This window comes from Fulmarus glacialis, unplaced genomic scaffold (assembly GCF_000690835.1).
Source record: "Fulmarus glacialis isolate BGI_N327 unplaced genomic scaffold, ASM69083v1 scaffold14068, whole genome shotgun sequence".
Lineage (NCBI taxonomy): Eukaryota > Metazoa > Chordata > Aves > Procellariiformes > Procellariidae > Fulmarus > Fulmarus glacialis.
The window spans coordinates 2,676-23,145 of NW_009226412.1; the positions used below are offsets into that span (position 1 = coordinate 2,676).

General features: G+C 39.9%; 2 protein-coding genes across 2 annotated transcripts; one reads left to right on the plus strand and one right to left on the minus strand.

Moving 5' to 3' along the window:
* Positions 1-952: 952 nt before the first annotated feature.
* COQ10B (coenzyme Q10 homolog B (S. cerevisiae)) lies at positions 953-8,901 on the plus strand. The gene is made up of 4 exons (XM_009582800.1): positions 953-1,102; positions 2,579-2,771; positions 5,393-5,494; positions 8,598-8,901. The coding sequence occupies exons 1-4, from the start codon at positions 981-983 to the stop codon at positions 8,763-8,765; spliced, it is 585 nt and encodes a 194-aa protein (XP_009581095.1). The 5' UTR covers positions 953-980; the 3' UTR covers positions 8,766-8,901.
* A 1,760-nt stretch (positions 8,902-10,661) lies between these two features.
* HSPD1 (heat shock 60kDa protein 1 (chaperonin)) lies at positions 10,662-20,235 on the minus strand. The gene is made up of 11 exons (XM_009582801.1): positions 20,058-20,235; positions 16,857-17,109; positions 16,221-16,303; positions 15,412-15,507; positions 15,011-15,104; positions 14,431-14,599; positions 13,977-14,076; positions 12,803-13,048; positions 12,389-12,563; positions 11,604-11,782; positions 10,662-11,512 (listed from the first exon to the last, which is right to left on the minus strand). The coding sequence occupies exons 1-11, from the start codon at positions 20,229-20,231 to the stop codon at positions 11,360-11,362; spliced, it is 1,722 nt and encodes a 573-aa protein (XP_009581096.1). The 5' UTR covers positions 20,232-20,235; the 3' UTR covers positions 10,662-11,359.
* Positions 20,236-20,470: the final 235 nt, after the last annotated feature.

Sequence of the window (20,470 nt, forward strand, 5' to 3'; positions counted from 1 at the left end):
CCACCAAAACAACCAAACAAACCACCAAACAATCCTAATGCCAAGGGGGGAAGGTTGGTTCCATTTTTGACTATGTGAATCCAGAAGTACCGTCCTGATTATTTAATTAGAGAAAGGACAGTAAAAGACTTAGGTTGCTCTTTAGCTTATGTTTGTAGAATCATTGACAGCAAATAGTGGCATTTTTAACTTCCTGGTGCCAAAAATCAGAGCTTTTGAGGTAGCATTTTGCATCCTAGCTGACTTGATCTGGGCAAAATCAGTAATTTAGCAGAACAGACCTATTAATCACAATGAATATTTGTTAGATTTTAGAGTAGATGTTCACAAACAGAGAGCACTGAGGTGCAATCTTAGAATTACTAGCATTTTTAAAGGTCATTTGTTATGTTTTATTTATGAAAACACTGTGTCCAAGGTTTTGCATGATTTTCCAAAGGAAATTTTGAAAGCTGGGTGAACAATGCACTTTCTGAAAGGACTTTCAAAATGAAACTGTCCTTTTAAGACAAGGACGTCAGCAGAGGGATTATAGCAGAGTTTAACGTTGTACTTCCAGGTGGACCCTTCTCTTCTTTGCATATTCCAAAAGGGTAAAGTATTGCAGACTATGCCTTGATTTTGCTATTAAGAAAGCCTGTTCTGCAAATTAAGTGCATATGAGGCTTGTACATGAACTCAGGCTGCCATGAAGCCAATATTTAATGGGGGCCTTTGTATTTTACTCTGCCAGTTACTTTTCTCGTGACTGGGGGCTATTTTTAGTTTCTCCTAAGGAAAAAAAAAAAGTCCCCCTGTGTTTTTAATAGTTTGTATACTGTTATGAGCCTTTGTTTTTCTATCTGAATGTGACATTTTCTGGACTGTTCTACAACAGATTGTTTGTCTCACCTGAATGTGTTCTTATTTATTTTGCTGATATGAAACACATCTAAAAGCATTTTCACTGTTTCAGGCACTTGGCTTCTTGTGGTATTCTGATGACCAGAATTTCTCCTTTGCAAGTACCTGTAATGAGCCATACCTTTTCAAGAACTTTCTTCAACATTGCTGCTCCACTAGTAAATAAAAGAAAAGAATATTCTGAAAGAAGAATTATAGGGTTTGTATAGAAGTGTGGAAAGAGACTTTATACGCTTATTGATTTTATGTTTGCTGTGATTAATCTGAAACGCTAGAAGTTCAAAGACTGAGCATCCCTGAAGACACATGCCCCTATGACTCTGCTCAAATGGAGACTAGGAAGGAGTTTTGACTTTCAGAATTTGTAGAGATCAGGCTTTTCCAGTCTGAAATTGAGTATAAAAAGTGTAGGAACCCAAAACTCTTGTCCCATAGAAAGAAACAGCAGAAATAACCCTTCTATTCCATGACAAAACAAAAACAACCCTCAAAGGGAAGAATACACTATTAATTTCATCTGGTGAAATGGGAATAAACCAACAGGTGTGAAAACTCTCAGTTTGTTCCCTTCTGTCCCAAATACATGCTAATGTTTGCACATACATTACGTTGTACTTCTCACTTCTCAAGATTTTCTTCTTTCTTTAAAAGAAGGAAAATAATTTGTTTTTTGAGGAAGAAACTTAGGCACATAGAAAAAGATTTTGAAATCCTGTTTGCCTTAAAGCTAGTGGGGAAAATTCCAGTTAATTTAATGAGACTGGCATCTGCCCCCAGTCTCTGATCCACAATAGAATGAACTATTTGTTTATTAGCATAATTTTTTGACTATGCTTAACATTCATTTATGTGATAGTTCTTGAACTGCAACAGATTTTGCATAGTCACTTAAAAAGAGCCTTTGTCCAATAGTACTTGCTGTTGAGTACTGTTGAACATATGCTTCATTTTAAACACAGATGGAATTAAGCATGTGCTTCAATTTTTTTCTGAGTCAGAAATAAAAATTTAAAACCATAGCTACGTAATACTTTGCCACGTTACAGTAGAATCAACTAAAATGTTGCCATCATATTCCTTCATATGATTTCAATATCCTCTTGAGCAGGGGGGCTGGACAAGATGACCTCCAGAGGTCCCTTCCACCCTCAGCCATTCTGTGGTGCTGTGAGGTTTTTCCATTGCATGTATTTTTTAATTAAGCTTTTTTATTTGGGCTAAAATAAGGAAAGTAGTGTTCCTCTATTTAAACTTTATGAAATAAAGTACTTTAGTTTTGATACACCTTTTCTTGGTAGCCATCAAGTGTGGATTCCTTATCTGGAATGTCTAAGATCTACCTAAATGAAGACAGAGCTGTGCTGGAAAAACTATTTTTCCATTTGAAATGTATGCATATTTATCTGATATTGCAGAAAGTAGCAGACACCAGGTTCACTGTTCACTAACTTTACTGCTGGATGTTGTGTGCTGGTTTGCATCTTTATGCAAAGACTTTTACCAATTTATTACTTTTTTTTCTCTTTTTAATTTCCAAAAACAGTGGTAGTGTTTTCAGGTGACTGTATGTTCACCTTCCAAACTGCCCATGCCATTTATACCATCTTTGAAACTTTTTAATATTGAATTTGAAGTTAAAATACATTATAACTAATGTTCTTATTTCTGTTTCCAGGTATTCTATGCAGGAAATGTATGAAGTTGTTGCTGTTGTGGAGAATTACAAACTATTTGTTCCTTGGTGTAAAAAGTCAGATATATTATCGAAGCGCTCTGGATACTGCAAAGCACAGCTGGAAATAGGATTCCCTCCTGTAGTAGAGAGGTATACATCGGTTGTTACCCTAGTGAGACCACATTTAGTTAAGGTAACTTCTTTTTTTTTCTTTCTAGCTGTAGCTTTTGTTTATTGAAATTAAAATAATTCACTGGTACTTTAAAACAAAACTGATGCTGGAAATGCTTTGTGTGGCTCAAAACTTGTGTTGCTCTTGTTTAAAGACTCAGGTTAACTGGAGAGAATTTGAATGTGCTTTTAAAACATAAGCTGCCAAATGGCAGGGGGGGTAGGGGAGAATTGCCTTTTAATCTCCTTTTGCTGGAGAAACTAGCAGCCATTAATGAAGGTATACCATTTTTGTTTGGTTTTGGTATAATTTTGTCCAAGCCTCTCTAAATGCAAAATTAATACTGACTTAAAAGTTATCTTTGACAACCATAGCTTCTGATGCCTTAGCAAAATTGGTATCTGTCATTACTTTTCTTCTGACAATTTTAACTAGCTAATACGAGAAGTCTTAAACTTAAATGTAGGATCGGCTGAAGAGCTTCTTATTGAGTGTATTGATGAGAAGATAGAAGAGTGGATTTAAAGTCCATTTATTAGAATTAATTTGTTCAGAAGAGAAGCAGTTGTATTTCTCCTCCTTTCAGCTTTTCAAGAGCAATAATTAAAAGAAAAATGTCAAAGGAGAAATTTTAAATGATGTCTGGATCTTCTAACTAGTTTGCCTTATACGTTCAAATCTGTTTTGATTAGGAACAGCTCAGAACAGATTCCTTACAGCAAAACTGCTTCTCCCTTCATGTGGCAGATCTTGACTATTTTTTGGAAGAACTAGTGGAATTACAACAGTTGATTGCTACAGTTGAAGATAATTGTTTGGATATCCTATTTCGCTATTCTTTTCTAGGCTTCCTCTTAAGAGACACTGCTCAAAACAGGAACTGGTTTCTTAAGTACAGGGGAGACATGAATTGGAAAGGGAATATGCAAAGTGCCTTTAATTCAAGGTACTTACTGATTCTGGAAAGAAAAAAAAAAAATCTTTCTCCCTTTCTTAAAGAAGTTGAACCGCTACAATGGAAAATCTGCATTTTACATGCTGACTGCTTTCCCTTTCTACTCTTCCATGACAAGACTGGCTTCTTCCTTTCATATAGCTATCAGATTGGCTTACCAACACTTTTTACCTCTAATTCACTCAAAAGAGGATTTCTTGTTTCAGAAAAGATCATGAAAGTGGCAAGGAGAACCGTTTCTTTAGATTTCCTCCTCCTAGACTTACTAGCGTTTTCTCTCCTGGGATTATTTTTCCGAGAAGTTTACATTATGTTCATATAACTGTAGGAACATTTCTAGAGAAGCGACTGTGTGTTTGGACTACTTCACTGTCCTCAGAAATAACTCTGGGCAAAGGCAGCTTGCATGGCGATCTAGCATAGCGGGCTACTGGCGGTGACAAAATGAGGACGGATTTGTTGCTTACGGCAGCAGTGCTTGAGCAATGGAAAAATCAGACTGGTAGCAGCAGCTCTTGCCGCAGAGGAAAGCACGGAGTGAGTTTGCTACTTATAAGGTTGGGAGCAAAGGGGATACACTGGCAATTTTCCCATTCTTCCTGCCCTTTTGGCAGCAGCAGGAAAAGCAAGCCCAGCTCTTTGTGTCTAATCTTCTCTCTACTCCTCCCCTTTCTGTTGTAGAAGTAGCAAGACACTGCATCTCATTGCTGGGCAGAAAAATGTAGGTATTTTTGTGCTGCTGATTAGTTTTTGAGTTGGCTTACCTTACCACGGCTTTCAAACCACAAGCAACACCTATTCATCATGGGTAGTCTTGTTGGAGCAGAGCTGCTTGTGGTAACAGTAAGACCTGTAAAAAAAGAGTCAAAAAAAGTTACAGAAATTCTCTCTAGAAATTCCAAGACAACTGAGATTATGTATTTGGATGATTCTGAAGTATGTGTCTTTCAATCGTTTTCTCTTATAAATATAGCCGTACAAAATTAGCTATATGTGCTACAAGCAAAATGAGTGAAAATAAGGACCTTATTGTCATGAAAACTATGAAGCCAACTACTGCAAATACCTTATTGTTTTAAAGTAGGATTGTATGCAAGCACTCCTGAAATGTTAGTTAAATATGGCTTGCTGGTAACTAAAAGCCAATGTATAAGCTGATTATGAACTTGAGTGTCTAGTCTTACTGACTTCATGGTAGCTCTTGGTGACAATAGTATCTTGTGACAGATGATGTTTGGCGTTTGTCTTCAATCAGGTTTGTTTTGATGCTAAGCATTCTAATAGCCCAAGACTACCAGTCTATATACCAGTATATAAAACATTCTATACATGGAATGAAAAAAAAAAATTAAAACCAGTAAATATCCATATCCTTTGCTTAAAACAGTGCTGTTCAAAATTCTGGTATATAGCATTAGCATTATTTTGGTGTTCTATGCATCATGCTAGAGATCTGTTTTATGACTCTCAACACAAAAATTTTTCCTCTCTCTTAAAAGGGATTCAATTACTTTGCCATAAATGACACTGTGCAAATAGGATCTTATGCTGGCTGCACTGTAAGAATAATTTTAACTATGCCGTGACCTCCACTGTCTAACAAAATGCAAATGCAAACTTCAGTAATACCAATTTGTCACATCTGTAAAAGCCTAATTGTAGCTTGACGTTTTAAACTTTCTTTTAGGCATCCTGCACGGATGGAAAACTATTTAATCACTTGGAAACAGTGTGGCGTTTCAGCCCAGGTATCCCTGGTTATCCAAGGACATGTACATTGGATTTTTCAGTGAGTATTACCACATGCTTGGAACAGGGCATAGAAACAGTATCTTCAACTGTATTGTTTGTTTGTTTGTTTTAATGGCTGGTACTTTTTTTTTTTTTGAAACATATATGCATGGAAAACAAGTTAGTTTTAGTCACTACTATTAAAAAAAAAAATTTGCAAGCATTACCACATGGAAACCACTACAGTCTCCTTTTGAGTCATGTCTTCTGTGAGGTGTCTGCCTGTCATGAAACAGTCTAGGCACTGGTATCTCTCACCATATCTCTCACTGTACAATTCTAAACATGCTGAAGTTTTTAGACAGTCAAATACAAAGGGAGAAATACTAAACATACTTTGCAATTTCCTTTAATTACTCTACAGTACCAGAAAGTAGGTATTCTCCCATCTGTCCTGTTTGGCCTGCAGTTTGGTCTATTTAATTTCCTGGCTTCCAATTTTAATCTTTCATGTATTTTAAGTCTTACTCCTTCCTTCTGTAATACTGGTATGATAGATTTTTGCTGTCTTTCTACTCTATAATGGGATATCACTGTGGCTCAAGACTATTGCTCTTTAAATCCAGTATCTCATTTAGCCTGTTACTCCTAGACAAGTTGTTTTCCACTCAAGTTATTGCTTTTCCATTTTGTCTATTTAGCCTGTCATCACATTTTTTTTCTTGTATTTTATAGTGTTAAGAGTAGGTGTTGCATTGAGCCCATAACAGCTGGGGTTCAGAACAGGCTACAAAATTACACAGAAATGGGTTGATCCTGCTGCCATCTACTGGGATACTCTGCTTTAAAAATTATCTTCTGTAAATAGGAAAAAGGGCTTTTGGAGTATTTGTAAACTAGCACATTAATCTCCTTGAGTTAATAACTTTCAACTTATTGCACTTCATACAGTTCAACAGTAAAAATGAATCTATAGGCACTCAAAAAAATACATTTCTCATGGGATTTGCCAACGATGTTTGCATGTTATTGGCTCATGGTATTTGAATTTCTCCAGGCACATAAATGCCAGTTCCTGCTACTGACCAGTACATCAGCCAGCTTTTAACCCAAGCCGTAAACCAGTTGAGAAAACTTGAATTAAGCAAGTGTTTAAACCCAATAATCTAAATACTTTCTGAGGAAAGTTTCTGAGGAAAACTTCCCCCCCCCCCCATCAAAGCCACCTTTTGACATTTTGAGTCAAGAACTTCAGCTAAAGGGAGTCAAAACTGGACTTAAAATGGACTTTTTAACTTTCTTGGGGAAACACTATCGATACTTCTTAACTGCTTACCCCATTTTGAGGTAGCAGAGGCAAACCTAGCCAGCTGAGCAGGGGGTTGCCTCACAAAGGCAAGTCCTTAAGGACTCTAACCCTTGCTGGTTGTGACCTGCTGTGTCCCTTGCCCCTGGGCCTATGCAGATAGGGATGATAAGCATGTCACAACAAACTTCTCAAAACATGCTGTGCTATTACAAATATTTATGAGGGAAAATACTCATTCGCTTTAGAAAATGTAATTTGAGTTTTGGGTTATGCTGGTTCCCACAAGCTACTGCTTCACTGTTTTGCCAGCCTGATGCCAGGAGACATATACATACAGCAGGGAACTTTTCTAGTTTGGTTTCAGTTCTTAAATGATTTGGTATATCGATTGAAGCACACCACCATTTTTACCACCTGCAAACTTTATAAATGCATACCATACCTCAAGTTTTTACATAGTTACTGAACATAATGCAAAACTCATTATCCCTGCTCTGCAGAACTCCACATGCTCTACATGACAACTCTCAGACTTTCAAAAGACACATTAATTTTACTGATGCTTGAGGTCAAGCAAATGTAAATGCAGCTACACCTGGCTTACTGTCTAAGTAGTTTAATTACTGCTGTGCTACTGTTTCGCTGTTAATACGCATTATGCATAAGCAACTTGAGAGAAGCTGTATTTGCTCCATTTGGCATTTAATCTGGTGATTTCTCAGGAATGACAAAAATACTTAAATCTCAATCCAAAAGACATGCTATAGCAGGAGAGCAACCTGTTTCTTTTCCAGAAAATTCTGTCATCAGTTGGGGAAGCTGTGTATTCCAAAACAATGTGATTCCATAGCCTTAGGGGAATGTTATTTAACTAGACCGAAGGCCAGCACAGCGCAAAAGCATAATTCAAGGCTATTTAACATAGAAGTGACTGTTTCTTTTGAGGGCAGAGAAAGCTATAACTGTTAACTACTACAGGAGCTTCAGTTTAACTGTAAGATTAGTAGCTAAAAGAAAACGTAGAAGTTAGGTTCTGAGCACTGCAGCAGGAGGCCCGAGGGCTGGGTACGGAGGACTTCACCGGCATGTCTGTGCTGACACTGACTGCCCGTCAGGACAGCGAAGGTCGAGAGTGGGAGGTGTTCAAGGTAGGAGTTATGGCGCACACAAATGCAAATTTTTAACTTCAGTCAGTAAATTGCTCTTGTTTGAACATACCTTAACTACAGCTCCCAAGATGGAAAGACTGATTTAAAATGTTGGTATTTAACAGGTAACTATTTCGAGCTGCTTTTAAATGCCTCTTGGGTTTGCTCCAGCTTACCTGTAAGTCTGCTGCCTTGCCATGCAGGATTTTCTTCAGACAAGTTTTGTCCCCAAGTGAATTCTGTGTGCAAAGCAACTAAGTTATTGTTTGTCAGTAGCTTTTAATTATCCCAAATCTTTTGCTTATGTTTTGTGATGCATCATTTATTGAGTAAAATAGTTAGTTCAGATAAATGGAGATGATTACTCAGAGAACTGAACAAAATGATTCTTCTAATTGAAAAGCCCTGGGAGACAGTCCTCTGACCAAGGAATAAGGCTTTTCTTCATAGACACACTGACCCCTAGTTCAGGTTTAACTGTTCTTTCTCCCACAGCTCACTTGCAGAGGGGAGACAATCCTCTGACCAAGGAGTAAGGCTTTTCTTCAGACGCACTCACCCCTAGTTCAGTTTTACCTGTTCTTTCTCCCACAGCTCACTTGCAGACTAACTGGAGATTCTTTAATGAAGTTGTCTATTTGCAACAGCATTTTACCACAACAGTAGATACAGGAAAAAACATTCTTCTCTATTTTCTTAAACAGGTTTCTTTTGAATTTCGTTCACTTCTACACTCAAAACTCGCCACACTGTTTTTTGATGAAGTGGTAAAGCAGATGGTAGCTGCCTTTGAAAGAAGAGCATCCAAACTCCATGGCCCAGAAACAAGCATACCTCGGGAGCTAATGCTTCATGAAGTTCATCACACATGAAAGGGAAAATTGTAACAACCTCCATTATAAACTTGTTTGTACGCTTCATTTGTACAAGAGGTGCCGTGCTCCTCCTTTGGGGCATCTATTTCATATCTGAGCTTTGTGTGTGATTTTATACTGTACAAAACACACCTGTATATGTATACATATAGATGTATATAGAATGTTCAAGCTGCAATCAAGTGCAACTTAAAGCGTTATCAGTAACAGTTGGCAGCTACTGTAACACAAGGTATCTTAGGCTGCCATTTATTAGCTTGCCAAATGGTTTGTGTAGTCACAGCGTAAGTTCTGCCTTACCCAAGCTTACGGATTTCTTTCAGCATTGTAACATTAACTCAAGTTTAAGTTGTTAGCAGTGTGAACATAACAGCATCAACTCGGCCAACTCTGGCCAAGCAAAGGGAAACTGACATTCTAGCTGTGGGGGGAATGGAACAGTTTGTCAAGCATCGCGTAGCAGGTGCTTTTAATCCAAATGAGTGACAAGGGTAAGTCAGGAGTCTCCAGCTGCTGTTGAATTCTGACCAGCAACTGCAACAGAAAAAAACACCACAGCCTGAACGCTCTTTGAGTCTACAGAAGTGAAATGGAAGGGGCACACGCAGTGCAGGGAGTGCTGTAATGCGAGTGCTGCAGTTTCAGCTCTAGCCAGGGGTTCTGGGCTCCAGCCACTGACAAATTTGTAGTGTGCTTGGCAGGCTGGACTTGCCTACCTGCCCCTCTCTCACTGTTAGACCTTGCACTGGGGCCAGGGTAGGTACATCTCATCCAGTGCAGACAGCTCCCAGGTCTGACACAACTTCAAACCAACAAAATACACATTACCTCTTTGAGAGCGAGGGCACAACATTCTGTACCGCAGTGCTGTCCTCCCTGGAAGGAGGGAACAAGATGTCCTCCAGTTACTGCAGACGAGCACACCCAAGGCCAGTTGTCACTAAAAAACACACAATGGAGAGCTGAACTGTAGTTCTTAGGGTTTTTTCCAGTACCATACTACCATTTAATTATCAGTCCATTATGATGGTACCAACCATCTTGATTAAATTAATTTTCAGTAGTTCTATTCCTTACGCTAATATTCTCTTTCCAGTCTCTGAAGAAAGAGAGGTTTGAACAAATTTTAAATTCTGGCTATACGCTGCCTTGCATTACCAAATTCCTTGCTAACATTAGGTGAAGCTTCAGGCCAGGTGTTGAAGCTGGTCCTTTCTCCAAAGTGTCCATAATCCACGTGGTTACTACAGAACAGCGTATTAAATAACAGGAAGGTATGTTCTGTTTCAGCACAGAGACAGCCCTGAAGCAGTTTCAGACCAGTTTTAGGTACTTTTCCAGAAAGAGCAATTGAAATTTCACACACCCCATCTGCAAAGGGCAGTTCTTATTAAAGACAGGAAGCTGGGGAAAGTGACAGCTGGGTGAAGAGGTCCGTTTTAAAGCACTGAGAAGGTGTAAGGCAATTTTGTTTGCTGAGACAATCAGAAACATGCACAAGTTTGGGAACACCGTTGTTTTGAAGTTTGGAAGGCAGAAAAGACTGTGCATCAATGTTACTAGCTGTGTCAGGTCAGAGAGTGCAGTAGGTGGCAAAGCAAGCTGTCGTTTTTACAGGTAAAGAAGCATCTAGTGCAAAATAATTCAAACTAAATGGTGGAAGCTGGAACCAGAGAGCTGGAGGAAGCCTCAAGGCAAGGAGGTAACCACATACTGCACCTGAGCAAGAGAAGCATTAAAAAAACCCCGCAGCCCTTTCTTAGCAGAAAACTTACCTGTTTCATACCCTCGGGGCACTTTCCCTCCCACAGTACTGCAAAAGATGCGCTGGGCCTGCTGCAGCAGGCAGAACGAGCGGTACAGACAGGGCAAAATAAAGTCAATGCACGTGCCTTGTTTTCATAGCATTGTTTAATACTTTAAAGAACTGTAGTGTCAGTCCAGCTTAGGTATTTCTTACCAAAATTAAAGTCACTTGTACTTCTGAGAAACATTCTAGACAAAGGAATGTTTCTTGGTGGGAAAGGGCCTGTCCTTTCCAAGCCTCTGTGTCAGATTTCTAGTAAATCTTAGAAGCAGCAGGCTGCCACGGTTCTCCCATGACTATGGCTTTGTGTGCAGATGAATAAGGTGATACATTTCGTAACTTTCGAGCAGTTTGTTTTATTACATAAAGGTCACATCACTGTATATTTGCCTACTTTGTACATAATTGTCTAGTCTCACGCACAGTGGCTTCCAAGTTCTTCCTAGTACTGGCAAGCACCCATGAATTCCAAAACAGAATATCAAGTGCCTTAATTAAGTTTAAATCAGGACCTTGGTAGATGGATCTTGCACCCAGTTATCAGGAATGTACAAATGTCTTTATTCAAAAAATACAAAATAAATTATCTGTAGGCATGGACAATGACTGTAAACAATTACACGTGTGTTAAATGAAATCCAGTAACTGATGGTTACAGTGATTCTTTTAAACACCAGCCTCACTTCAGTCACTATCCACCCTCTTGCGCTGACATCTGAAGTTTTTAAAGTCAGAACTGTCAGTCTTCAACAGCACAGCTCATGATGCATCCCCACCCCAGGAATCAGAACATGCCGCCCCCCATTCCTCCGCCCATCCCACCCATTCCTCCCATTGCCGGCTCTTTTTCTTCTTTAGGAATTTCAGTCACCACTGCTTCTGCCGTTGACAAGAGAGACGCAACACCTGCAGCGTCCATCAGAGCAGTTCTCACAACCTAAAAATAGGAAAGGAACAACTCAGTACCTGCTGACTATCACGTGAGCTGGGAGGAAGGACAGCTGAGCATTACGACTATTTTAGGTTACCTTCGTCGGGTCTATGATTCCTTTTTCTACCATATTTACAAAGTCCCCAAGCATTGCATCATAGCCAACTTCTGATGGGCTCTGCAGGATTTTTTCAACTATTAACGATCCTTCAACACCTGCATTCTTTGCAATAGTCATTGCTGGGATTTTCAGTGTTCTCTTTATTATTTCAATGCCTGTAAGAAAAAGGATGTTTAGGATTACACGCTGCATACGCTGCTTCTATTGCCAAGGCGTGCCTTCCTGTGCTGGAGATCAACACAGAGAGAGAAACCCCTGAGCAAGAACATAAGCTATTTTTATCAATTCCAGGGAAAAAAGTTCTCTCCTACTTGACATTTGTCAACAAAAGAAATCTTTGCAGGATATTCACACACATTTTAGTTTTCCTTCTGCAAAAGGTAGTCAGGAGCAGCATTATTGTAACGTGGCACAAAGCCTTTTTCCATTTGATTTGCCGCACAATCTCTTCAGCGTTCTTAGATTTTATGTCTGTCTGCAGTGGCTGTAACGGTCAGCACAACTCGCCTTTAACAGTTTGCAACTCTCTGCGGGGGGTACTGCTGCCTTGTTACTGGTTCGTTCACATCCAAGTCAGGGACACAGTGAAAGCTCCTTCCCACTGTAAAGCAGAGACCGCCATGCCAAGGGGATATGAGGTTCTAAAGATCAAGTCACTAAAAACTCGATGAAAGCAATCTGTATTTAATCTTACAAAGCCTCAGGACAGAAGAAAGTCTATTCTGAACACTTCCACATGCACATTCCAGTAATTTACTTACCAATTTTCTGATCTTCATTGGCTGGAGCTAAAGCATCTAATGCTGGAATGCAGCGAAGCAACGCACAGCCACCGCCTGGAACGATGCCTTCCTCTACAGCAGCACGGGTGGCGTTCAGCGCATCGGTAACTCTGTCCTTCTTCTCATTCACCTCCACATCGCTTGTGCCACCCACCTAGAAGCAAGCCACATGTCAAGGAGCTTGGGCAGGAGAGTGCTGCTGGCTATGGAACTGCTGCCGCAAAATTAAACAGCCAACTTGAGTCATTAACCGGCTCTGGCTTTCTGCCATGCTCTCCCATACCAGCAGTGTTCTTCTGTACCCCAGCACTCAGGAAGCCTAAGCACACAGTTTTAGTTGTAGTAACTTAGATTAGCAATAAAGGACTGGCACTAAGTTGTTTAACTTCTCACCTTCAATACTGCTACTCCGTCAGAGAGTTTGGCCAATCGCTCATTCAGTTTCTCTTTTTCGTAGTCACTTGTGGTAACTTCTAGCTGTTCAATAATTTCTTGAATACGTTTTTCAATTTGAGCCTTTTCACCCTTCCCCTTTAGAAGCATGGTGTCATCTTTTGTCACAATGACCTCTCCAACTTTACCAAAGTCGTGAGGCTGAATATCTTCCACATTTAGGGTCAGGCCCTCTTCTCCAAACACCTGAAACAAATTACAAGAAAAGTTGGAATTCGCAGCTTCTCCAGACGCTAGTTTTTTATTTATAGACACACGAATGTATCCAGCCAGCTAACAGTGCAAAATAATCACACTACTGCAGCCAAGTTGAACAAAACTCTTCCTTCTCCTAACAGAGCCCAGGCACACAGGTACCGCACAAACCGGCCTGCAGGGGATAGGGAGCTGCCAATTCCTCATTTGTGACTGACTCACCTAACTCACCGATACAAAGTGCCTGGAAAGCAGAGCTGCCTTACAGAGAACTCCTCGTGTTTCAAGAGGTTACAAATATTGGCACGAAACTGACTTCGGAAGAGAGTTTGCTGGTTTTGTTACTTTGTGCTCCAGTTAGCTTAAACACTAAGTTTTATTTCAAGAACCACCTTTGGATCCCAGTCTCATGCTGTGATTTTGAAGTGTGCAAGAAAAGCAGCACAAAGGGACACTCATCAGCACATTAACCATTTGAGAAGTTGAGTACAAAAGAAAATTACCCAGTCTATTCCAAACATTTACAAGAATTGTAGTTGCCATACTCGAGTCTGGGAAATTATGAGACAGTTTTATAAGGTGGCAAGAAAGCTTTGCTATTTCCAAGAAATTTCCTTGATATTCCTCCTTCCCCTTAACAGCCTAAATACTGCAAGGAAATTGTGTGTAACTTCAGCCAGTTAAAAGGACACAGTACTCGTGGTTGGTCAGGGCTGTATGACACAGCAACGATCAATATCCGCATTTTAAAAAAATATGAAGATTCAAACATTAGTTACTGTCACGTTTTTGAAGGAACAGAACATAGCCTGCAACACAGCAAATACAAGCCATGGACCTAAAAATATCCGGTTTTTTCCTCCTTAAATACCATTAGCATTTCTTAGAGCAAAAAGCCAATTAAAACATCATTACTTACAGCACCGCCAGTAGCAATTGCCATATCCTTAAGCTGGTTTTTCCTGTTGTCACCAAAACCTGGTGCTTTTACAGCAACAACCTGAAGACCAACCTTCAGTCTGAAGAGAAGAATTCAGAGAGCAACATTCCACATGTGTTCAGAGAATGAGTCTAATTACTAAAACCAATTATTCCAGTACAGCTCTAACAATCAAGCAAACAGACACCTTCATGAACCGAGTTGGTTTTGCTCAGAAAGGTAGTTAGGAAACAACTGAAATTCTGTCCAAACTGATGCAAAGTATGGCTATGTACAAAAGCTGCTGTTTCTTTGGTACTGATAAGAGAACGGACAACAGCACTACACTGTAGCAAATTCAAATACACACTTTTGTATGCATCCTTTTAAAGGAATAAAAACGCAAAAAAAGAGAAAGCAGTATTTGTCCAAAAGTATGGATTTTAAGCCTCACCTGTTCAAGACTAGAGTGCTGAGGGCTTCTCCATCAACATCTTCAGCAATAATGACCAAAGGTTTGCGGTGAGCATTGGCAATTTCAAGAGCTGGAACTATGGACTGTACACTAGAAATTTTCTTTTCACTGATTAAAACATAAGCGTCCTGGAATTCACATTTCTGCCCTGCAGAAACAACGTGCATTATCTGAACTACCCGATTATGAAAACGTATCAAGCATTCTCTTAAACCTAAGGAGCTACTTTAGAGCAACTGTTGCGCTCTTCAACGGCATTAAAAAAGGAGACACAAATTGTTTTCTCCAAGACTCCACTTTCACTTCTACATTGTTCTGGAGTGTTGCAGGGAGAGCTTGATGTTAACATGGACATGGTCCACATTTAGCAGAGAAGGAAAAAAACCCACAGACTACAAGTTTTTACCAAGAGTTAAAAGTTTCTGATGGGGAAGGACCCCACGGTCCTATTGCCGTGGTACGTAGCATAACAGATTGTGGAGTCTTTGTAACAGGTACCATTATTTCTAACTTACAAGAGCCATTGTAAGGTATTTGACACGTGTTATTGTTAACTCACCTTTAGTTGTATTAATAAAATACGGAGAGATGTAGCCTCTGTCAAATTTCATACCCTCAATGATTTCCAATTCATCGTTTAGAGTTTTTCCATCCTGTTTAGATGCAAGAAAGTCTGCATTAAAGATCCCTTAGTTACTACCAAGAGCATGAGTATATTTTTAGCATACTATGCACAACAGAATGAAAAGCTCTGCACCATGCATCAGTTTTATGTGCTTCCCCATTCAAAATAAAACGATTGTAAGAGGGAACAGCAATCAAACCCTGATCTAAAGGAGCTGGGGAGGGAGGAATTATGGTGGGATACCGCAGCAGCTACATCACCTGCCACAAAAGCCAGTCCTAACCAGAGACGAGACAGTCACTTTGCACTTAGTCTGTACGTTGGCCAGTTCTTACCTTGACAGTGATTACACCCTTTCGTCCAACTTTTTTCATTGCATCAGAGATTATATTGCCAATTTCCTGATCTCCATTTGCTGATATCGTGGCAACCTGCAACAGTAAGCCATTTAATCTCATTTCACAATACATGTGATTCGTTTCCTCACTATAAAGAAAGTCAGAATAAGCGTTTTCAATTCTCACATCTTCTGACACGACAGGGCAGCTGCCTGCAGCACACCCACACCAGGATCCAAGAACCCTGTTAGAAGGGCTAACGGCTCTTGGGCAGCTCAAGCCCGGGGCCAGATCCCGTTCGCTGGGCTCATGCGGCACATGCAGGCCATCTCCATCTGCGGCAGGGAGAGAAATACACCACGAAGGCCAACACACCCGGTGCCTGAGACCCAGCCGGGCACCCACCTCAACCTGAACCTCCCACAGCAGATCCACAACACTCCCAGAAGTCTGCCATCACCTCCCATCCACAAACACATCTTTGCTCTCGTCAATTCTTCCCAAGTACACAAAGTTATGTTTTAAGACCACATTTTGGAATAAAACTTGAAGATGAGAAAAACTACCTACTTCTGAACTAACTTTTAGCAGTGTAGTTGAAGGCAGAATACTGGGAATTTCATTTCAAGAAAATGAAAGCATTACCATGAAGATCATTCAACGAAACATACTCTGAATCTTGATATGTAAAGAAAAATACTCAGGTGTCATATACCCATAACCTACCTCCATTAAACCCAACTTCACAAAACTTTTTCTGAAGAATAGCTACGTAAAAAGTTGGTTTAATTTTTTTTTTTTTTTACCTGTGCAATTTCTTCTGGAGTTGTAACAGGTTTAGACAGCTTCTTCAGTTCAGCTATGACAGCATCAACTGCAAGCATCACCCCTAGAGATGAAGGGAATACTCGTGAGTGAACAAAACAAAGTATACAGCACAGAAAAAAAAAAGCCACAAACAAGTTAAGTTTCAAACCAAAGTCCACATTGCAAAAATGCACCAAGCTTGAACGTTCAAAAACAAGTGACTGGCAGTTCTAGTTCCATACTGTCACATTTGTACATGGATAATTCTTTGGAATTGGTGTGACATACTTTCTGTCATGATCGAAATCTATGGCAAATTTATTTACACAGCACCAGTAAATTTGTATGCTTATCAGAAATTAATTACATGCAGAAATGGGTTTAAATGGAGTTTACCTATGACAAATTGAACAAGTTAACTGCATATAAAATAGTAAAATGATCAGAAAAATGAAGATTTGTTCAGAGTAAGTAAAGTAACAGAAGCAAGTGGGTCTCTATGCATTGCTCTTCATATAAAGCTTTTTGTGGCTCTTCAAAAAGAAGGCAACTTATTCAGGAAGCCAGTCAAATTTGGGATATGAAAACTAAAAAGACAACGATTAAACATTGGAAACAAAGGAAAAAAAAATTACCCCTCCTGATTTCTACTGGATTAGCTCCTTTGCTGATCTTCTCAAAGCCTTCCTTGGCAATAGCACGTGCAAGTACCGTTGCAGTAGTAGTACCATCTCCTGCTTCTTCGTTTGTATTGTTGGCAACATCTTGAACTAACCTGGCTCCAATATTTTTGTATTTGTCTTTTAAGTCAATTGCCTTTGCTACTGTCACACCGTCTTTTGTCACTTTGGGACTTCCCCAGCTTTGTTCAATAATAACTGTTCTTCCCTATGGTGACAAAGAACAAGTATTAAATCAAAGCCACATAATCCACAGCATGTTACTCTAAGAGTTCAACTGAAGATGAAGATCCTTTGAACAGCCACAGCTGAGCAGAACATCACCTTGCACAGAGCTTTCAGCTGGGACTTTTTTCAAGCACACACATTACCAAGGTTCTGCAAAACTGGAAAAATGGCTCAAAGGTTTTACACTTTCACAGAATGAGGCTTCATTCCCCAGCCATAATACTTAATACCACAGACTCAGAAGTCTGCAACTAAAATAAGACCCGCCTTACAGAGGAAAATAATTGAAGCGATTCCCTCTAACACTGATATTTTCCCCTAAAATTAAAATACAGCAATATAATGAAGTAAATTTACAAAATTTCCATCAAATCACAATAAAAAGTGATTGAAAAACAGTAATACAAAGCTCAATTCGTTGCACATTCGGCGGGGGGGGGAAGCAGAGACTTGCAAACTTTATTAGTGATTAGCAAAGAGAACTGAGAATACTTAACAAATTTGTGTTAAAGTGTTGCAATAATTTCTCAAACATTGCAAGTTAACAAGTCTTTCTTCTCTTAGCCCGCACTTGCATTCAACTAAAAAGCTGGACTATCTTACACAACGTATACAGGCACAGTTAATATGGGAAACTACGGACCACACAGGGCAGATGCACCTTCACAAGAGGATTGTTTGTTCCCAGATGAATTCAATAGGTTGAAAAGCTGCCCCAATCAATAATGTTCCAGTTTGAGCTGGAGGCAGCAGAAACGCAAGGAGCCGCCTCTGGTCCGCTGCTGCCCTGGAACTCTTTAGCTATCCTGGCAGCTGGAGCTGTTGGAAGAGGGGAAGTGAGAGCAACTGCCCCACCTCACCACTGTCGCTCCCGGCTGACCCTGCACAAGTCCCCCGCCGGCCTGTCAGGTCCAGCTCAGAGCTGACCAGGCTGGCTCCTGCCGAGACACCGTGGAAGCTGACCACACGCCAGCACAGCTTCAGCTTCAACCAGAGTTTGGAGCATGTGCCAAGAAGCTGGCTAAGGACTCCCATACAGCATGCTACCGCTATAGTGCACTCTGTCCCTCGCTTGCACAGAGCCCACTCACATCTGCCTCAATGATTTAACTAACTTGGGATTCCTGCCATGCATGAGGCTACACTGCTTCCGAAGTACAACTGGCCCTAGAAGCTGCAAAAAACCCATTAAGCTTCAGTTACTATTGCTGAACTTGTGAGTTCACATAATTCTAATTCTGCACTACATAACAATTATGCCAATATAGTGCATTATCTGACTTCTTACTGCTATTGCTACAAAACAATTATGCCAATGTAGTGCATTATCTGACTTCTTACTGCTATTTTATTTGACCTGCACTTCTCCGAAATCTAAAACTGGTTGAAGAGTAAGAAAACTCTCTGGAGGATCCTGCTACTGATGAATTCCTCATGTAGTCTCTCCTTGGTTTACTTAATTTTATTCTCTATTTTGACATGGTCTTATTCCAAATGTTTGTTTGGTAGGTATGAGGAAAGCGGCACAACAGCATCTACTTGTATCTGATCACATAAAAGGATTTATGCTCAACAAACACTTTTTACGTGTGTTTCTGAAAAAAGGAACACCACCAGTAAATACACATGCATTCTGAATGGTCCTGCATATCAAGAATCCAAGCACTCACATCAACTAGTTCTGACAAAGTAATCATCATGCTGGCAGCAATATCAAAAGATTGCATGAGACTGCAAATCACATTTGTTTACATACAGAACAGTGCCAAAGGGAAGTTTCCTCACCAGAGTGATATTTCTTAAAAATGCTGAAAGCTGAATCAGGCATTACAGTACAATCCCTAAATCTCTACTGAGAACAGCAGATAAAGTAACAACACTGGAACAAAAAACCCACAAGGTTACAGTAAGTTGCATCAGCAACTGCCCTTTAACCAGTGCATTAAAACTGTGCTTAGGCATTCACGAAGTAGCCTGATCCAAAAAAACAGGAGTTAAATTAACTGACTACACTTAAACTTTGTTCCTTTATGGAAAACAGCCACAGCTTGCGGACGTCTCTATTCCTTAACCTTCACCTGCTCAGCTTATGGCGTTTTTGCCTTTGAATAAAGCTAACGGAGCAGAAAAATGTGCAAGAAATACATGAATGAATTTTATAGAGGCCAAGCAGCCTTGAGAAGAACTACCATGCATATGCTGTTATTATATGGAACAGACATTCCTACAAGCCCCCAAAAAATCAGTGTCTCTTCCTTAAAAAGGAATCTCATTTCAAGCCTTACTGCACGTTGCATGACTATGCAGAATACAGTGGCTAGTTTTCCAAACGACCCAAAGCTTATAGGGAATCATACACTATGTTTTGTCCTACAAGCAGCATAAATGAATGCCACCGCCACAGAATTCCACTTCAGCTGATAACATTTACCAGTCAGCTGAAAACTCAACATTACACTGTCGATGTCTCTTTCACCTTGTTAATACTAAATGGTAAAGTAATACAAAACCATAGTTTGTTTAAAAAAAAAAAAAAAAGACACATGCTAATTAACCCACCTTATGATCTAGATAGTTAAATTATTTACTGCATTGTTACAGACTATCAACTGAGCCATGGTAATCTATTACGCACATCCCCTTAACCTTCAACATGTTTAAACAAATACACTGCACCTTTCACAGCGATCCAATTCATTTTACTTTGTTACTATGAAAAGCACATACACTATCATGATGGTTCACGTGACAAAAATGAGAATATGGCTGCTTGCAGTAGCCTGTCCGTACCCCCACATCTTTGCGTTACAGATCTGCAGATGGTAATCATGCAGCTCTACCGAGGGAAAACTAACAACTGTTTTCTACTATGATGTTTTCAACCAGGTCAAAGTGTTAACATCAAAGAAACGCAAAATCTGCCATTACCTTTGGCCCCATGGTGACAGCTACAGCATCTGCTAGAAGATCTACTCCTTGAAGCATAAGAGCTCTAGCATCTGCTCCAAACTTGACATCTTTTGCATATGCTCGTGTTAGATGGGGGGCGAGTGCTCTGGACACTGGCCTTATCTGACGGAGTACTGTAGATAGACGAAGCATGTCTAAAAGATTAAAACAAATCCAGAGGAAAATATAAGCATTATGTTTTTGAACAGCTACTTGCAGAATAAAAGAGGGGAAAAAGGATTCAGTTAGTAAAACAAGTGATCATGAACTTTTACTTTTTCGACTGGTTGAAATGGAGACGCACAAGCAACTGCAAGTAACAAGGCTGGGGAGCCCAGATCCTAGAGGCAAGATGAGGGCTGCAGCAGCTCCTCACTGAGCAGCCTCCAGCA

What these genes read in the sequence shown, in the direction of transcription:
- COQ10B (XM_009582800.1), top strand. Translation starts at nt 981, where the DNA reads ATGACCAGAATTTCTCCTTTGCAAGTACCTGTAATGAGCCATACCTTT. An exon ending in TCTGAAAGAAGAATTATAGG is followed by an intron (nt 1,103 to 2,578) that starts GTTTGTATAGAA and finishes TTCTGTTTCCAG; the next exon opens with GTATTCTATGCAGGAAATGT. An exon ending in TGAGACCACATTTAGTTAAG is followed by an intron (nt 2,772 to 5,392) that starts GTAACTTCTTTT and finishes ACTTTCTTTTAG; the next exon opens with GCATCCTGCACGGATGGAAA.
- HSPD1 (XM_009582801.1), bottom strand. Translation starts at nt 20,231, where the DNA reads ATGCTTCGTCTATCTACAGTACTCCGTCAGATAAGGCCAGTGTCCAGA. An exon ending in TCCAGTAGAAATCAGGAGGG is followed by an intron (nt 16,304 to 16,856) that starts GTAATTTTTTTT and finishes CTTCATCTCTAG; the next exon opens with GGGTGATGCTTGCAGTTGAT. An exon ending in ACGGAGTAGCAGTATTGAAG is followed by an intron (nt 12,564 to 12,802) that starts GTGAGAAGTTAA and finishes GCTTGCTTCTAG; the next exon opens with GTGGGTGGCACAAGCGATGT.